This window comes from Vespa velutina, chromosome 10 (genome assembly GCF_912470025.1).
Source record: "Vespa velutina chromosome 10, iVesVel2.1, whole genome shotgun sequence".
Taxonomy (NCBI): Eukaryota; Metazoa; Arthropoda; class Insecta; order Hymenoptera; family Vespidae; genus Vespa; species Vespa velutina.
This window is the reverse complement of record NC_062197.1, coordinates 834,133-848,572: the sequence shown is the minus strand read 5'-3', so window position 1 is coordinate 848,572 and position 14,440 is coordinate 834,133. Positions and strand designations below refer to the sequence as shown.

Sequence of the window (14,440 nt, the reverse complement as noted above, 5' to 3'; positions counted from 1 at the left end):
GAGAGAAATTGCCGATGCAATTTCTCTGTAATTCTGAACGAGGATGCAAATCTTGGAGATTCGATATCGATCGATTATCCAAAATTGCTATTCGATCGTCCGTTAACTGATCCTGTTGTTCGAATAGGACTACCATTTTGAGGATTAACCCGGGCCAATCAATCATTTTCTATGATGACTGAACGTTGACGAATTTCGCTGTTATTATACTCTTCTCTTACGAATGAATATTTTCAATAACGATTTTGTTATTATCGATTCTACGGGTTTCGTTGTAAGAAAAAAAAAAAAAAAAAAAGAAAAAAAAAAGAAAAAAAAAATCGCTTTGTAATATAGCCACGTTTGTAAATATACATAGCCGCAAATTACGGATTATGATGGAAATATTATAAAAATATAAATAAATTTTGCAAATTTGTCGGATTATTTTGAATAAATTATCGCGACGGTTCCGACAAGATATTAATTTATAATGAATCGAGTCAAACATGAAAGAGAGAAATATAGACAAAGTTAAAAGAGATAAGAAAAAAGACGAAGCGTGATAGGGCAAGAAAAATGTGCTTTTCGCAGTTTCTGCGATTCCACGTTGGCTGTCAGAAGAGGAAGAAGCTGATCCGGGATCGGAGGGATGCAGCGGTATGCAAGAACCCCCTGCTACTCCTGTAGCTCGCGACGAGCTTGCTCTAAGGCGACACAGGTTCTTCTCCGATTTGCTACAGGCTACGCAGAACTCCTCGGAGCACAGAGTGAGATTCGACCCGCTAGGACCGATGGTGCACGCCGGTTAGGGCTCCGCTTAACATCCATTTAACTCTGCATGACACGTCTCTTTTTTTAACGACTTCTTCCCAGAAAGATCTTCCACATCCGAACGGTTCTAACTAAAACTGTCCTATTTATTTATTTATTTATTTATTTTGTTCGTTCGTTTGTTGTCTGTCCTCTTTAACTTTTTTCTTGACTCTACGATCTTTTTTTTTTTTCCTTCCTTTTTTCCTATTATTTCAGGAACGAAGAGAAAACGAATTTTTTCTCTTACCTATGGTTTTTTTTTTCTTCTATATATACGTATTTTTTATTTATTTATTTATTTATTTTTTTTTTTTTATTTCGATTCAACGTCAACGAATACGAAAAACCGCAAGCGTTCAATTTTCTTTTTCTTCTTTTTCTCCCCTTTCTTTTTTCTTCCGAGCAATTTTCTTTTCATAAACTAGCTTCACCGAGGTGTATTATTATTATTATTATTATTTTTTTTTTTTTTTTTTTTTTTTTATGTAGAACAGAGTACCACGACTGCCGGAGTTTACAAACGAGGCTCGTAAAATATTTCTCGTCGCGCTTCAAAGCTTCGTTCTCTTTTTTCTTTTTTTTTTTCTTCTTAACCCTTTTCTCCCTGGCTCGATACTCACGCGAGAATAAAAGTTTTATTTGGACTCGTAATGATAATAGAGAGTTCTCGTAGCGAGCTCGTTAATTCCATTTAATCGTGTTTACCTTCGAGAGATATCGTTCGATCCTTATCACTTCTTTTTCCTTTTCTTTTTTTTTTCTTTTCTTTTTTTTTTTTTTTTTTTTTTTTTTTTTTCAACGATCTCTCTATCTTTCCACTTATCTCGTAAAAATTTTTCGTAAATCTCGGTGATAATAAAATTATTATATCGCCAACTGTCTTTTATTAATTCACGTTGCACGATTTAATTGCACGTTGTTTTTAATTTTTTTTTTATTACGAAATCTCTTTCTATATTCACTTGACTATGTATTTTTCATTGGATATAATTCCATTTTAAATTAACCACCGTCGAAATATATTATTCGCATATTTAAAAATGTTTTTCCTTGAAAAAGGAATTAACGTGAACACGATTAAAAATAATCACGTAGAGATAAATATGGATACGAATGGCGTAGATAAAAATCGTAGATAAGTTCTTCGGCAAATTTGGATTGACGTGAGTCGAAACGTTATCGTAGTTGTACAGAGAAAATAAGGGGATTGAACATGACCCGATTAACTGAGCTTCAAAGCTTCATTGAATACATTCGATGCTCACGAACTTTTAACAATCGATACTTCACGGCCGAGTACAATCGAAATGATTGGCATATTCGAGTCTCATCGAGTTCACACCCTTGCACTTTTCGCTAACACGTTTGTTTGTATCCCTATATTCCCTTCCTCCTCTACCTCTCCACCTCCACCTCCTCCTTCTCTTGCTCTATCGTTATTCATTATTCTACTTTTTTATCGTACGTATAAATGTTTATGCGTTCTTTGAAGGAAGGAAAAAAAAAAAGAAAAAAAAAAAAAAAAAAAAAAAAACAAGAAAAAAAAATTAATAAATAAAAGAGACAGTAAATAAATTATATCGTAATATGTGCACGCGTGCGCACACCTGTGTAAAATGAAATGCAAAGGTCAAAGTTGAAAGATTTTCTTTCGTTCAGCATCGTAGTCTCTTTTCGTTTATGTCCAATTGACTAGTTCCCTTTTTGGCATTTTTATTATCGTACCGCGACCTACATCCATTTCCGCCTTGATATTTCCGCATTGATATTATAAAAGAAAGAGAATCGAAAAGCCGGTTTACTATAACGATTAAAGTTTTTTATTGTAAATATTATATAATACAATATTTTCGTTAAATAAAGAAGGACACAAACTCGCGTTTTATTTACGTTTCCGTTAAATGAATTATATTAGACGAATATAAATCGTATCTGAGTCATCTTCCTTACACCTACGTTCTCTTCGTTTTATAAATGCCCTCTCTGTGCGTATGTATATATGCGTGTATAGATGTGCGTGCGTGGGTCTGTCTGAATGTTTTACACTAAAGTATATAAAGTTACAAATACATCTACGAGATTTGCGTGAGTGCTATCTAATTATAGGAACAACGTATAGTACTCTAGCATCTCGAATATCTTCCCGAAGTATCTTTCAGTCTATCGTTGGTTTTCCGAAAGTCAAGTACGATCGAATCGCGCTAATCTCCTTTCCACTAATCGTGAGAAGGAGAGAGGAAGAAAAAGAAAGAAAGAAAAAAAAAAAAGAAAAAGAAAAAAAGAAGGAATAGAAAGAGAAAGATATACGTGTATATACAATCAATATTTAGCAACGTCATCCTCTCCAAATTATTTATCGAGGTATCTTTTATTAATCTATATTTCAATTCGCAAAAACGAAAGTAAAGTCGATGATTAATCGATTCAATTTTTTTTCTTTCCCTTTTTTTCTTTTCTTTTTTTTTTTTTTTTTTTTTTTTTTCACACTTTAATCTTAGCTCGTTATCACTGACGTTCATCACTTTCGATTTTTGAAAATATCATACCCACGCAATTTGTCAAAGTTATCGAGTTACCGTTATGCCCGTCAATTACGGAGCACCGCTTGTTATAATGTTATTGATATGAATTACGCTGTCACTAGTATATTAATTACTATATTAAATCTATTCGTTCAGCGTAACCACGTAACGTTTTCATTTTCCTAGAATTTTCATGGTTTAACTTTCAGTAATAACGTTCTTCAATCCTTCTACGCGTTGCAACACAATGACCCAATAGAGAGAGAGAGAGAGAGAGAGAGAGAGAGAGAGAGAGAGAGAGAGAGAGAGAGAGAGAGAGAGAGAGAGAGAGAGAATGTTGACAGAAACTATTTATACGCAGATTCCGCTTTAATGTATACCCTAACATTCGCACCGCGAAACTTATCCCCGCAGGTGTTTCAAATTATTATTGCCAACAACAAAGATTCTCATCAGAACTTCCACGATACTTAATTCGAAACTAGCGAAAAAAATGTTCGTACAATTATATTATATTTTTCGTATTTGCTCCGATCGGTACGATGAAATGCAAATGATCAATGACAATTTGTCACTTTTTATATGATTTTTAACGTAGCATGCACATAGATTTACATACGTTAGTATTTAGAAATTCGATATGTTTCCATGCATGTAAATGTTTTTGTTTTTGTATTTTTTTTTTTTTTTTTTTTTTTTTTTGTATATCTGCATGACGGTATACAGGACACATTATCATCCTCGTCGTCGTACTAAATGTTATTTTTTTCGTAGAAATGTATTTTTTTTTTTCTGTTTTTAGAGCGTCAAAAAAAAAAAAAAGAATTACTCTTGTTTCTAGCTCTTGTTAATTCGCATCCATAAAGGTGTGAGAACGTATCGCGTTTATATTTTATCCTAATTAATTTCATTTCGTAAGGTTGCGAAGCAAACGACAGGGAAGAACATTTGGAGGATTTGGTGAATCGACTTGAGAACGTAACTAAGCGATTGGAGAGAGTACCGGCACAGTCTACTACAGCTCAAACTCAAGAAACCGCGGTGCAAACTAACACCCCGTCACCGAAGAAACCGCAAGCGGCGTCGACGAGAAACACAGCGGCGTCGCCTTTATCCTCGCCCGAAAAAGCATCGATAATTCGTTCGATCAACGGCAGCGACAACATGTCAATAGCAGGATACGAGAATCTTTTGGCAGGATCGGTGAAGGAATATCTTCAGTTGAGTCAAAAGATTGGCGGGGATGTAGCTACTCACAGTGAAATGGTTGAGAAAGCTTTCCAGTGAGTTAAAATTTCATCCAAAAAAAAAAAAAAAAAAAAAAAAAAAAAAAATTTCATTATTTCGAAAAAAAAAAAAAAGAAAAGAAAAGATAATGATCTCATTGTCCGTTTTCGAGATAGGCGATAAATCGTGTTGCTTTTTAAGAATCCAACTAGGTTTCATCCAATTGGCTGCGACTCGTTCGGCGCCGACGAATCAATCCGAACAAATGTCTCTACTTGCACCGACCTCGGCGCAGATTCAACAGATACAAGAATTTAGCGAGAAGAATAGAAATTCGGCTTTCTTCAATCATCTCGCTGCTATCAGCGGAAGTATTCCAGCATTAGGATGGGTCGCGGTTTCGCCGACGCCAGCTCCTTACGTAAAGGAAATGAACGATGCCGGACAATTTTACACCAATCGCGTCTTAAAGGATTGGAAAGAGAAGTGAGCTCTCCGACATTATTATTCTCTTCTTAGTCGTGCATATATATATATGTATACACACATATATAAACGTATATATATATATATATATACATAAGAAGGGAACATTCACTCCTCATTCACATTTTCCTAAATATCACAGAGACAAAACGCATGTGGATTGGTGTAAAGCGTGGGTACAAGCATTGACCGATCTTCAGCAATACGTTCGACAACATCATACGACGGGATTGGTATGGGCCAAGTCTGGTTCTGCGCCAGTGGGGATTCCACCACCACCACCACCGTCGATGCCTTTGCCCGACGTCTCTGCTTTGAACGTCAGTGACGATAGAAGTGCTCTCTTCGCTGAAATTAATCAAGGGGAAGGTATCACCAAGAGTACGTGTAGCACATTGGACACCTATCTTCTCCATGATTCGATTTTAATCCGATGAATGTAACAATTTCCAATTGTCTTTTTTATATTTTGATTTTTTTTCTTGTTCAGATTTGAAGAAAGTCACGTCGGACATGCAAACTCATAAGAATCCGTCTTTAAGAACCGGACCAGCTCCATTCAAAGCTCCGGTTCTTGGCAACGCAATACCAGCAAAATCAGTACCACCTGCTAATGTACCGATCGATAAACCGCCAGTATTTACCAAAGATGGTAAAAAATGGCTTGTGGTGTGTATTATTTTGTCGTACAATTTCCTCACTAATAATATCGATCGTATTAAGTAAAATAATACTAATTGTGTTATGTCGTTTAACAGGAATATCACAAGGGTAATAAAGATTTGCTCGTCGACAACGTCGAGATGAACAACGTCGTGTATATGTTCCGTTGCCAGGACAGTACAATGGTCGTCAAAGGAAAAGTAAATTCCATCGTGATGGATTCTTGCCGCAAATCATCGGTCGTATTTGACTCGGTCGTTTCGAGTATCGAGTTCGTCAACTGCCAAAGTGTACAGATGCAGGTGCGTTTTCAATTTGTTTCTCAATGTGATTATATTTGAAAGAGATTAAAAAATATAAAAAGTAAGTGTATTTCTTCTCAAAGAGTACATATATATATATATATATATATATACATACAATGAAAATATATATAGAGAAGTATATGATAAAAGATAACGTCAAAGCTCGAGGATATTACAAAAGGAAAAAAAGAAAGAAGAAAAATGAATGTCCAAGCCGATCGACGATAAGATCATTCTAAATTTTTGTTCCTTAGCCTAAGTCTATTGCACAAGTTTTGTATCTCCTTTAAATGGCCGAGATTTTGTTTCCGAGAAAGAATTTCGAACAAGTAAGAATATTCCTCGTTGGTTAATTCCTTTGGCATGCCAAATATTTGATGCTCGTGCAACGGTATTATTTCGCTGATATTTAAAAAGTCGGACATTGACGTACTCGTGTCTGTAACGGATGGCTTCACCGAAATTTCCATTTCTTTTTGTTGAATGGTAACGGACCAGAAATTTTTTAATGTACCTATGGATACGTGCCGATTCGACGAACTATTGGAAGAATCATTTTCATCGTTATCGGTTTCGTTCATGACAGAGGAGGACGACACAATGGTTATGAGTTTCGGCAATGTATTTTTTTCTTGCGCCATTATTACGGAAGACGATGGCACATTGTCCCGTAATTTTGCGCCTGGCTCATTTACGTTTTGTGCAATCGGTGCACCTTTACTCGTATATTCGAGAAATTTTACAGGATCCAATATTCTTGTCACATTGTGATCATGATGGTTAATTATGTTCACGTATATTATCGTCCGTTCGCGAGACACGTCGTTACTACAATTTTCATCGATGACGTTTGTATTTTCTTTGGATGATTCCGTTTTAAATCTTTCCTCGAACGTCGTCGTTTTACTGTTATCCAGATGTTTCTGCGAATCTTCTTTATTAATAGAACTACCTTCGGTTGGAATTACGTCGACTTCGCTGACATTCTCATCGTTATTATCTATTCTATCTCTGCATAATCCTATCATCGTTAAAGGTCCCCTCGTTGGACTTTTTGATCGGCATATATGTTCCGTTCTTCGAGCATCCAATCGACTTTTCAATATAGGTATGCAAGATTTCGAAAATGATTTTGGAGTTGATGATAGAGCGCAATTAGAATGCATTTCAGTTTTGACGAATTTAGCTTTGCCCTTTTTCGGTTCCTCCTCCTTCGTCGATCTACGATCATCGCATTGCGGGAAGACAGCAGAACGCGATGAAAAATCATTCTTATAAGAACCTGCATAAGATTGAGATCTTTCTTGAGATAAATTGCAACTGTTCGGTCTCGTGTAAAGTCTTGTAGAATTCGGTGCGTTGTCTTTGTCAACGATTATACTTAAATTACTTTTCATTTTAAACTGTGAATTATTATTCGTTGTTTTTCTTCTCGTACACGCCGTATTATCGACGTTTATCGAATCTTTCGATTTCGTATCGACATTCGTCCTTTTAGATTTCGACCAATTTGAATTAATCGCACGTAAATTTCTTCTTACGTTTTGTTCCTCAACAGATGATGGTTTCTTGTATTTGATGCTTCCGTCAAATATGAATCCTTCAGATTTATTTATAAATTGTTTCACGTTCGATTCTTCGTGCGGTACAATTTCGTTGGACGATTGGAAATCGTTCGCTTCGATGTAAGAGACAGATGTTTCGTTACTTGTCTCATTATCGTTGGAATTGGATTCGCATGATGCTACATCCATCAATTGCAATGATTCATTATTATCCATATTTTTTTTCCTTAATAAATCGATACACGAATCTATGCACAATTCTAATATATCACTTTTAATATCTATTTCCTTAAAAGAAGAATTCGCGCTAATATTACTTTCGGATATTCTGCAGGATTGAAAGTCTATCTTGCTCATGGAACTCGAAGTATCGCCCGTGATATAAGAGCTACTTTTTTGAGCGATAACGTTCGATCGAGATCTCGTTATATTCGATTGCTTCGTTTCATTTAAAATTCCCTTCCTTTGAGTATTTTTTCTTTCATCATTTTTTAAATTAACAAAGTTCGTTGTACGATCAGAAATACAAAGTATACCCTTTCGATTATCTGGCATTATTTGTAACATCTCCTTTTTATCAGGCTCCTTTTCAATGATCTCGGTGACGTTACTGGTTTCTAAATCATTATTATAAGAGATTCGCAATGTGGAAGAAACGTTGTTCAGATCATCGAAGATTTTGCTATGGGTTACCGCAAAAATATTAGATTCGTGCGAATCAATTGACACGGATATCGGAATTAAATTAAGTTCGATGGTCTCGCCGCACGTTGCTTCCGATAGAGTCTTTTCACCAAGGAAGTATGGATTTTTGAATATATCGTTCTCATTGCCGAATAAATTGTTCATTTTTTTTAATTGACCGAACGATAGAATACCCGGACGTCTTCTCAATGATAAATCCTGATTGTGAAGAGCGTCATCATTTTCTTTGATCGATGAATACTTGTTGTTGTATATTTCTAAATTCGAGTCAGTAGATGAGAAAAAATTAGTCATGCTTCCATTATCGATCGTAAATTGATATTTTGTACTTCCAGCGCTAGAAGAATCGGTGGTCCTATTCCAAGATAATAAATCGTCCGTTCCAAAGGAGATAATTCCTTCGTTTTCGTTCTCATGAAAAATAGTAGTATTTCCATTGTTTCGCCTATCTTGAAACAATTCCGTAGAATTCATATTTCTCATGGTTTTCAATATAATTTCATTGAACGTATTTCTTCGAACATTATTAGTACCTTTTTTGTTAAAGGATTTAGGTACGCTTTTAGCTCTACGTAATCGCTCGTAAGATATTAAACGATTTTTTTCTTCCTCGTCACGATGACAATGTCGTTTTCGATCGTCATCGATATCATCGTCATCCCACGTCGCAACTTCCCCATATACTCTTTTGCCCTTTAATAATGAATTTGCACTTTTTATCGACTTATTCTTTTCCAATGAGGATGATTTAAAATTACTCGGAAGTTCGTGCAAAATAATATTTTGATATTTCGGAATGATCGAGAGATCGTTGGAACTAAAGTATTGAGAAGGGACAATGGGTAAAGCTTCTTTCGACAAGTTATACACCTCCGACGTATTCAATTCGTTATATACATTTTTCTCTTGGTTTTTATCGTTTATTTCGATGTTCGGTGATGACGAAGAACCATCGTCAGACATTTCGCTCGATTGCTTCATCTGAAGAAACATATAAGTTCTGCTGGTTTTGTCGGTACAACTACTGGTAGATTCTTCGGTAATGATGTCCAATAACTTTGATTGAAAACTTTTATCCGTGTCCAGCCAAGCGGTATCAATGTCCTTGAAATTATTCGTAATTTCTTCTCGTTCTTTTCTTACCTCAACATTCGAATAAAACTTGTGCAACTTGACTCGCGACAAAAGTTCCTTCTTACATTTTAAAGCTTCACGAATTAACATTTCCGTTGACTTGCTTTCCAAATCGTTATTCTTCGATATTTCCACCTGACTGGAGTTCGTAGAAATGATCGATGGTTCCTCATCGATTTCCAACGAAACACAAAGATCCGATAATTCTTTCTTCTTTTGCAATTGAAAATCATTTAAAACAGATTCTTGATCTATGACGTGATTAGGTCGAGATAAAGCGTCAGTTTTAATCGATCGTTCTTCGTTTCGTTGATTCCTTTCAACGATCGCTAAATCTAATGGATCATCGATCAATGGCTCGGAATAACTTTTCATAGAAATCGAGGAACTTTTCTCGGAATCGATACTTTCATATAATTCGTAATCGCTGCTATTCGTTTGCAGCATCTTGTCGTTATATTCCTTAACGTTTAATAAAATCTTATTTCTTTTCGTTTCGTTGATATTCTTAATTTCTAATTTTAACGTGTCGAGAATTTCAACGACATTTTGATAAATCGTTTGGATCTCGTCGTTGCCATTTTCTTTCGATCCTTCGATATTTCTCGTAACGCATGAGTCCAATACGCTGTACGCTCGTAAAACTTTGTCGAGACTTTCCAATTTCCGTTTAATCCGATATAACCGGATCTGGGACATTTCTATGACGTTGTTATTATTTTGAGAAAGGATACTCGTCGACTCGTCCATCATTAAGCTATTCGATAAATCATCGTGAATGCTTGAATTTAACGAAGACAATAAACCGTTGCTCTTGATCCTGTCAATTTGTATACCGTTAGATATATCCATGCACGTATTCGTATCCTTTTTCTCGCGTTCTACTTTCACGAGCGTTCCTTTTACTTCTCCAATGATTTTGCATCTCCTGCTTGCATTCCTCGCATCTGTTGTTTGAGCGTGCAAAGATGACTTTAACAAACAGAATGTAACGTCAGCAGAAATAATACGATTATTCTGCTTGTCTCGCATAAATTATTATTTTATATTATCGAATAGAAATTACCTTTTCGTCGGTCCAAGAATCTCGAAACGTGGAAGAGTCATTGGTGATAGCCGAGGAATTGCAATTGAATTCGAGTCTCTTGTTACTCTCCTTAAGATCTCTTAAAAATCTTTTACACTCCACGATACTATCGGTGTATTTGTCGCAACCAGTGATTTTCGATCGTGACGTAGAAAGTCTCGGACGTTTTTGCTTTCGTATTTTCTTCCAAGAATAATCGCTGTCCTTTCTTGGTAATAAAGAAAGTTGCCTCGTAACGCAACTACGTGACTCTTCTAGATTTTCACTCTTTGAAAGTCCACGTCGGTGGACACCCTCCAGATTAGTTTTTCTATAGTAGATCCTCTTTTTACTACTATTTGCCGTACGATAATTCCTTTCGACTTACTTTATAGATTCAACACTGGTAGTTCTCGAAGATTTTATATCACTTTGATCGCTCGGAGATACGTCTTGTTGATTTTCCGATGAAAAGTATTCCGTTTTCGTGTCGAGCAATTCGTTCATACGATGTACAGAGATAGAGTCCAATTTGGAAGGTGACAGATAAGCGTTGGATGTCGAACTGAATATGGGAGGTATTAATTGGAAAGAAGAAGAGAAACAAAAAAAAAAAGTAAAGAAAAGAAAAAGATTTTACTAGTCGTTCGATTGGATAATTTTTTTACCCGAGCAAAATACGTTTGATCCAATCTTTACGATCGCTCGAAGTTGATAACGTCAGTCTGAGATTACGATGTTGCTTTTTTAAAGCGGCATTTTGAATTTGGTGAGGAAGCGGCCATGTTCCGTACTGTAACTTGTACGTCAGTATATTGATTTTCAATTCAAGGTCGTCGACCTTACAACCGACTCTGCTGAGAATGTATTTGCAAGGAGTAGCCCTATTTATCCATTTTCTTTTGACATAAAATATACGTAGTAGCATGATGCAAATGAGGCAGACGGCAATGATCTTTAATAGACGTCAAACAAAATGTTTATATTAAAATATTGAATATTGATTAGATCGAAATTATAGTTATACCCTCCACAATATTGATTCCGTAGTTAAACAATCGACCACGTCTGTCACAATTTCCGTCCACATGTATCTCAAGATGGCTCGTATACATTGTCTCCAATTGGTCTCGCAAATTATTCTCACAGGTTCTAGATTACCACCTTGATGGAAATCCAAATGTGCCGTAGGTTAAATTTTATTTTTATTTCGTCTTCATTTAATACTTACCAAGCTGCCACCGCATATTGATGTCGATAATACTCGTGACATTAAACTTGATATCCCGTTCTATTGTTGGACACTCTGTTCCACAAGATTATATTGAATATTAGATATTTATACTCATGTCAGATTCTAAAGCATGACAAGAACCAAATAAATAGACAACCAGAAGCGCTTTGCTTTTGTTCTATGATCGAATTCGTACGAAACCAACGATGAAAGGATGAGCAGAGTTCATTTGGAACATTTTATCATTCTGTTTTTTTTTTATTTATTTATTTATTTATTTATTTATTTATTTATTTATTTATTTATTTATTTATTTATTTCGCCCCCTCCCCTTTTTTTCGCAGGTACTCGGTAAGGTGCCAACTATTTCGATCGACAAAACGGACGGCTGTCAAATGTATCTCAATTCGGAATCATTGGATGTCGAGCTCATAACCAGCAAGTCTAGCGAAATGAATGTCATGGTGCCGAAAGGAAATGGAGATTACGTAAGGATTGTCATTAATAAAGAATATATATATATATATATTTTTTTTTTTTACGTTTTAATTACATTACTTTATTTTGCAGACGGAGTATCCTGTTCCGGAACAATTTAAAACGACCATCAGTCCGAAGGGCCTCAGCACAATTGCCGTCGATTCACTCGGCTAAAATCCCTAATAACTCTATTAATCGTAGCCTAAATATCTTTCTAACAGTACGATTCATTAGAGGTATCATCGTTAAGGAAATCATCAATTTATTATTATTTATTATCTTCTCGAATAAGGTATCATCGAGGTGAGAGTTTCGTGCTACGATCGAGGGCTCGCAAAGGTGTGCGCGCCACGAATTGATTTATATCCAACGTAGAATTGATCCTTTCTTTCTTCCTTTCGAGAAACGCGAGAGAGAGACTAGAGGTAATAGATAAATTCTCATTTAAGAACAAAAAGGAAAAAAAAAAAAAAAAAGAAAAAGAAGAAAAAATAAACGATGAAACGAAAGGAGCTACGACGCGTTCGCGTCCTTTGAAACAAAAAAAAAAAAAAAAGAAAAGAACAGAAAGAAAAAAAGAAAAAGAAAAAAAAAAGATTTCGTCCCGACGAAAAACTTGAATTTTTATCGAAATTACCACGCTATCGTCGAAAATCAAATTATTATTCGAAGCTTGATGGAAATGTTGGAAAAAAAAAAAAAGAAAAGAAAAATAGAAAGCGAGAGAAGAACGTAAACCAATTAACAAAATTGATAATCGAGATACGAGAACGTATAGATGATGATGAAACGTGGTAGTAATGCTCGGGATGAATTCAAGTACGGTGTGGACAAAAGTTGTAGCAATATTCGATCCGCACTTTTATACATTTACACAATTTTATATGATGGTAATCGAACTTTTGTCCAGACCGAACGTCCAAAGTTCGAATATTTATTAGCCGTGGAATTGTTACTATTCAGCCATTAGGAGTGAGTTTTCGCACGCTAGAAATATTTGCCAGTATTAAAAATAACTCGAATTGCGAAGCCCGTGGCTCATTTTTCATACCAGCGCCATATTGAAATAGTTGATAATCAAGTTGGCATATTACAACTTTTACATTTTTCCAAGGCCATCGAGAGAAGAGAATTTTCGTTTAGCACCGGCTTGGCATGTTCTTCCTTCGAGCGTATATATTATATTCTTCTCCTCCTTACGTTTTTTCTACATACTCGTTCGAAAATCGGAAACGGAAAGAAGAAGACAAAAGGAAAGGAAAGAAAAAAAAAGAAAAAAGACAAAAAGAAAAAAAAGGAAAAAAAAAAAGAAAAGAAAGAAAAGATAATTATTACACGATATTCGATAAAATATTTTTCAAATTTAATTTAACGCTTCCTCGGATAACTTTGTAAATACGTTATATGACGCGTTAGTTGAAAAATCTCGTTGTGTATTCGGTCCCGAAAAGGAATGGTCTTGATGAAGAGAGCAAAAGAATCGTTAACTCGAATTTTAATTCCAAAAGTGTACTGTTTATCGTGACACAAATTGCATTGTGATTTTTACCATTCGGTATAATATACTAATCATAAGTGTAAGTTAGTCATTAGTTGTCTAAGCGTATAATATAGTTTAGATGACAACCATCGGTTTCAGTGTTTAGATTTGCGAAGAGATATTTCTGTCGAGCATTGGATATGAAATACTTTTATCAAAGGTATTTCATTCCCTTGGATACTTTTCAAATTTTTCTCTTCCTATCTCGGTATTCGTCGCCTAAGTCGCGTTGCGGTTGATGTTTGATTAATTATTAAAAAGAATAAGGATAACAATAATAATAATAATAATAATAATAATAATAATAATAATAATAATAATAACAATAATAATAATAATAATAATAATAATAATAATAATAATAATAGTAATAATAATAAGAAGAAGAAGAAGAAGAGGAAGAAGAAGAAGAAGAAGAAGAAGAAGAAGAAAGAAGAAGAGGAAGAAAGAAAAAAAAAACAAAAAAGAAAAGAACGAAGCATATAACGCTATTAAGATTATTTTTGCTTAATGAATCGTACGTTTAAAATTGTACTTTTTAAAACGGCAAATTTTAATCATTTTTTTGTTTTTAACAGGATAAACGGTTTTATTATAATGTCGTCTGCTATTTAGCTCGGCATTTTAATAATTAATAATAATTAAAAAAAAAAAAAAAATATATATATATATATATATAAAAGGAAGAAAAAAAGAGAACTATATCGGATCGTCGTTG

The 14,440-nt window shown here is 34.8% G+C and overlaps 1 protein-coding gene across 6 annotated transcripts in view; it reads left to right on the top strand.

Moving 5' to 3' along the window:
• The window catches only part of LOC124952645 (adenylyl cyclase-associated protein 1), a 26,832-nt gene extending 13,019 nt beyond the window's left edge, over nt 1-13,813 (top strand). For 4 of the 6 annotated variants that reach the window (XM_047502814.1, XM_047502816.1, XM_047502812.1 and 1 more), the window contains 7 exons: nt 4,237-4,600; nt 4,746-5,030; nt 5,173-5,411; nt 5,521-5,699; nt 5,789-5,995; nt 12,047-12,190; nt 12,273-13,813. In XM_047502814.1, coding sequence (XP_047358770.1) covers nt 4,482-4,600; nt 4,746-5,030; nt 5,173-5,411; nt 5,521-5,699; nt 5,789-5,995; nt 12,047-12,190; nt 12,273-12,356 — 1,257 coding nt within the window. In that variant the 5' untranslated portion in view covers nt 4,237-4,481 and the 3' untranslated portion in view covers nt 12,357-13,813. Of the gene's footprint in view, nt 1-573; nt 787-2,311; nt 3,157-4,236; nt 4,601-4,745; nt 5,031-5,172; nt 5,412-5,520; nt 5,700-5,788; nt 5,996-12,046; nt 12,191-12,272 lie in introns of those variants that run through there. The other 2 variants (XM_047502811.1, XM_047502813.1) reach the window with 2 other exon arrangements.
• Nucleotides 13,814-14,440: the final 627 nt, after the last annotated feature.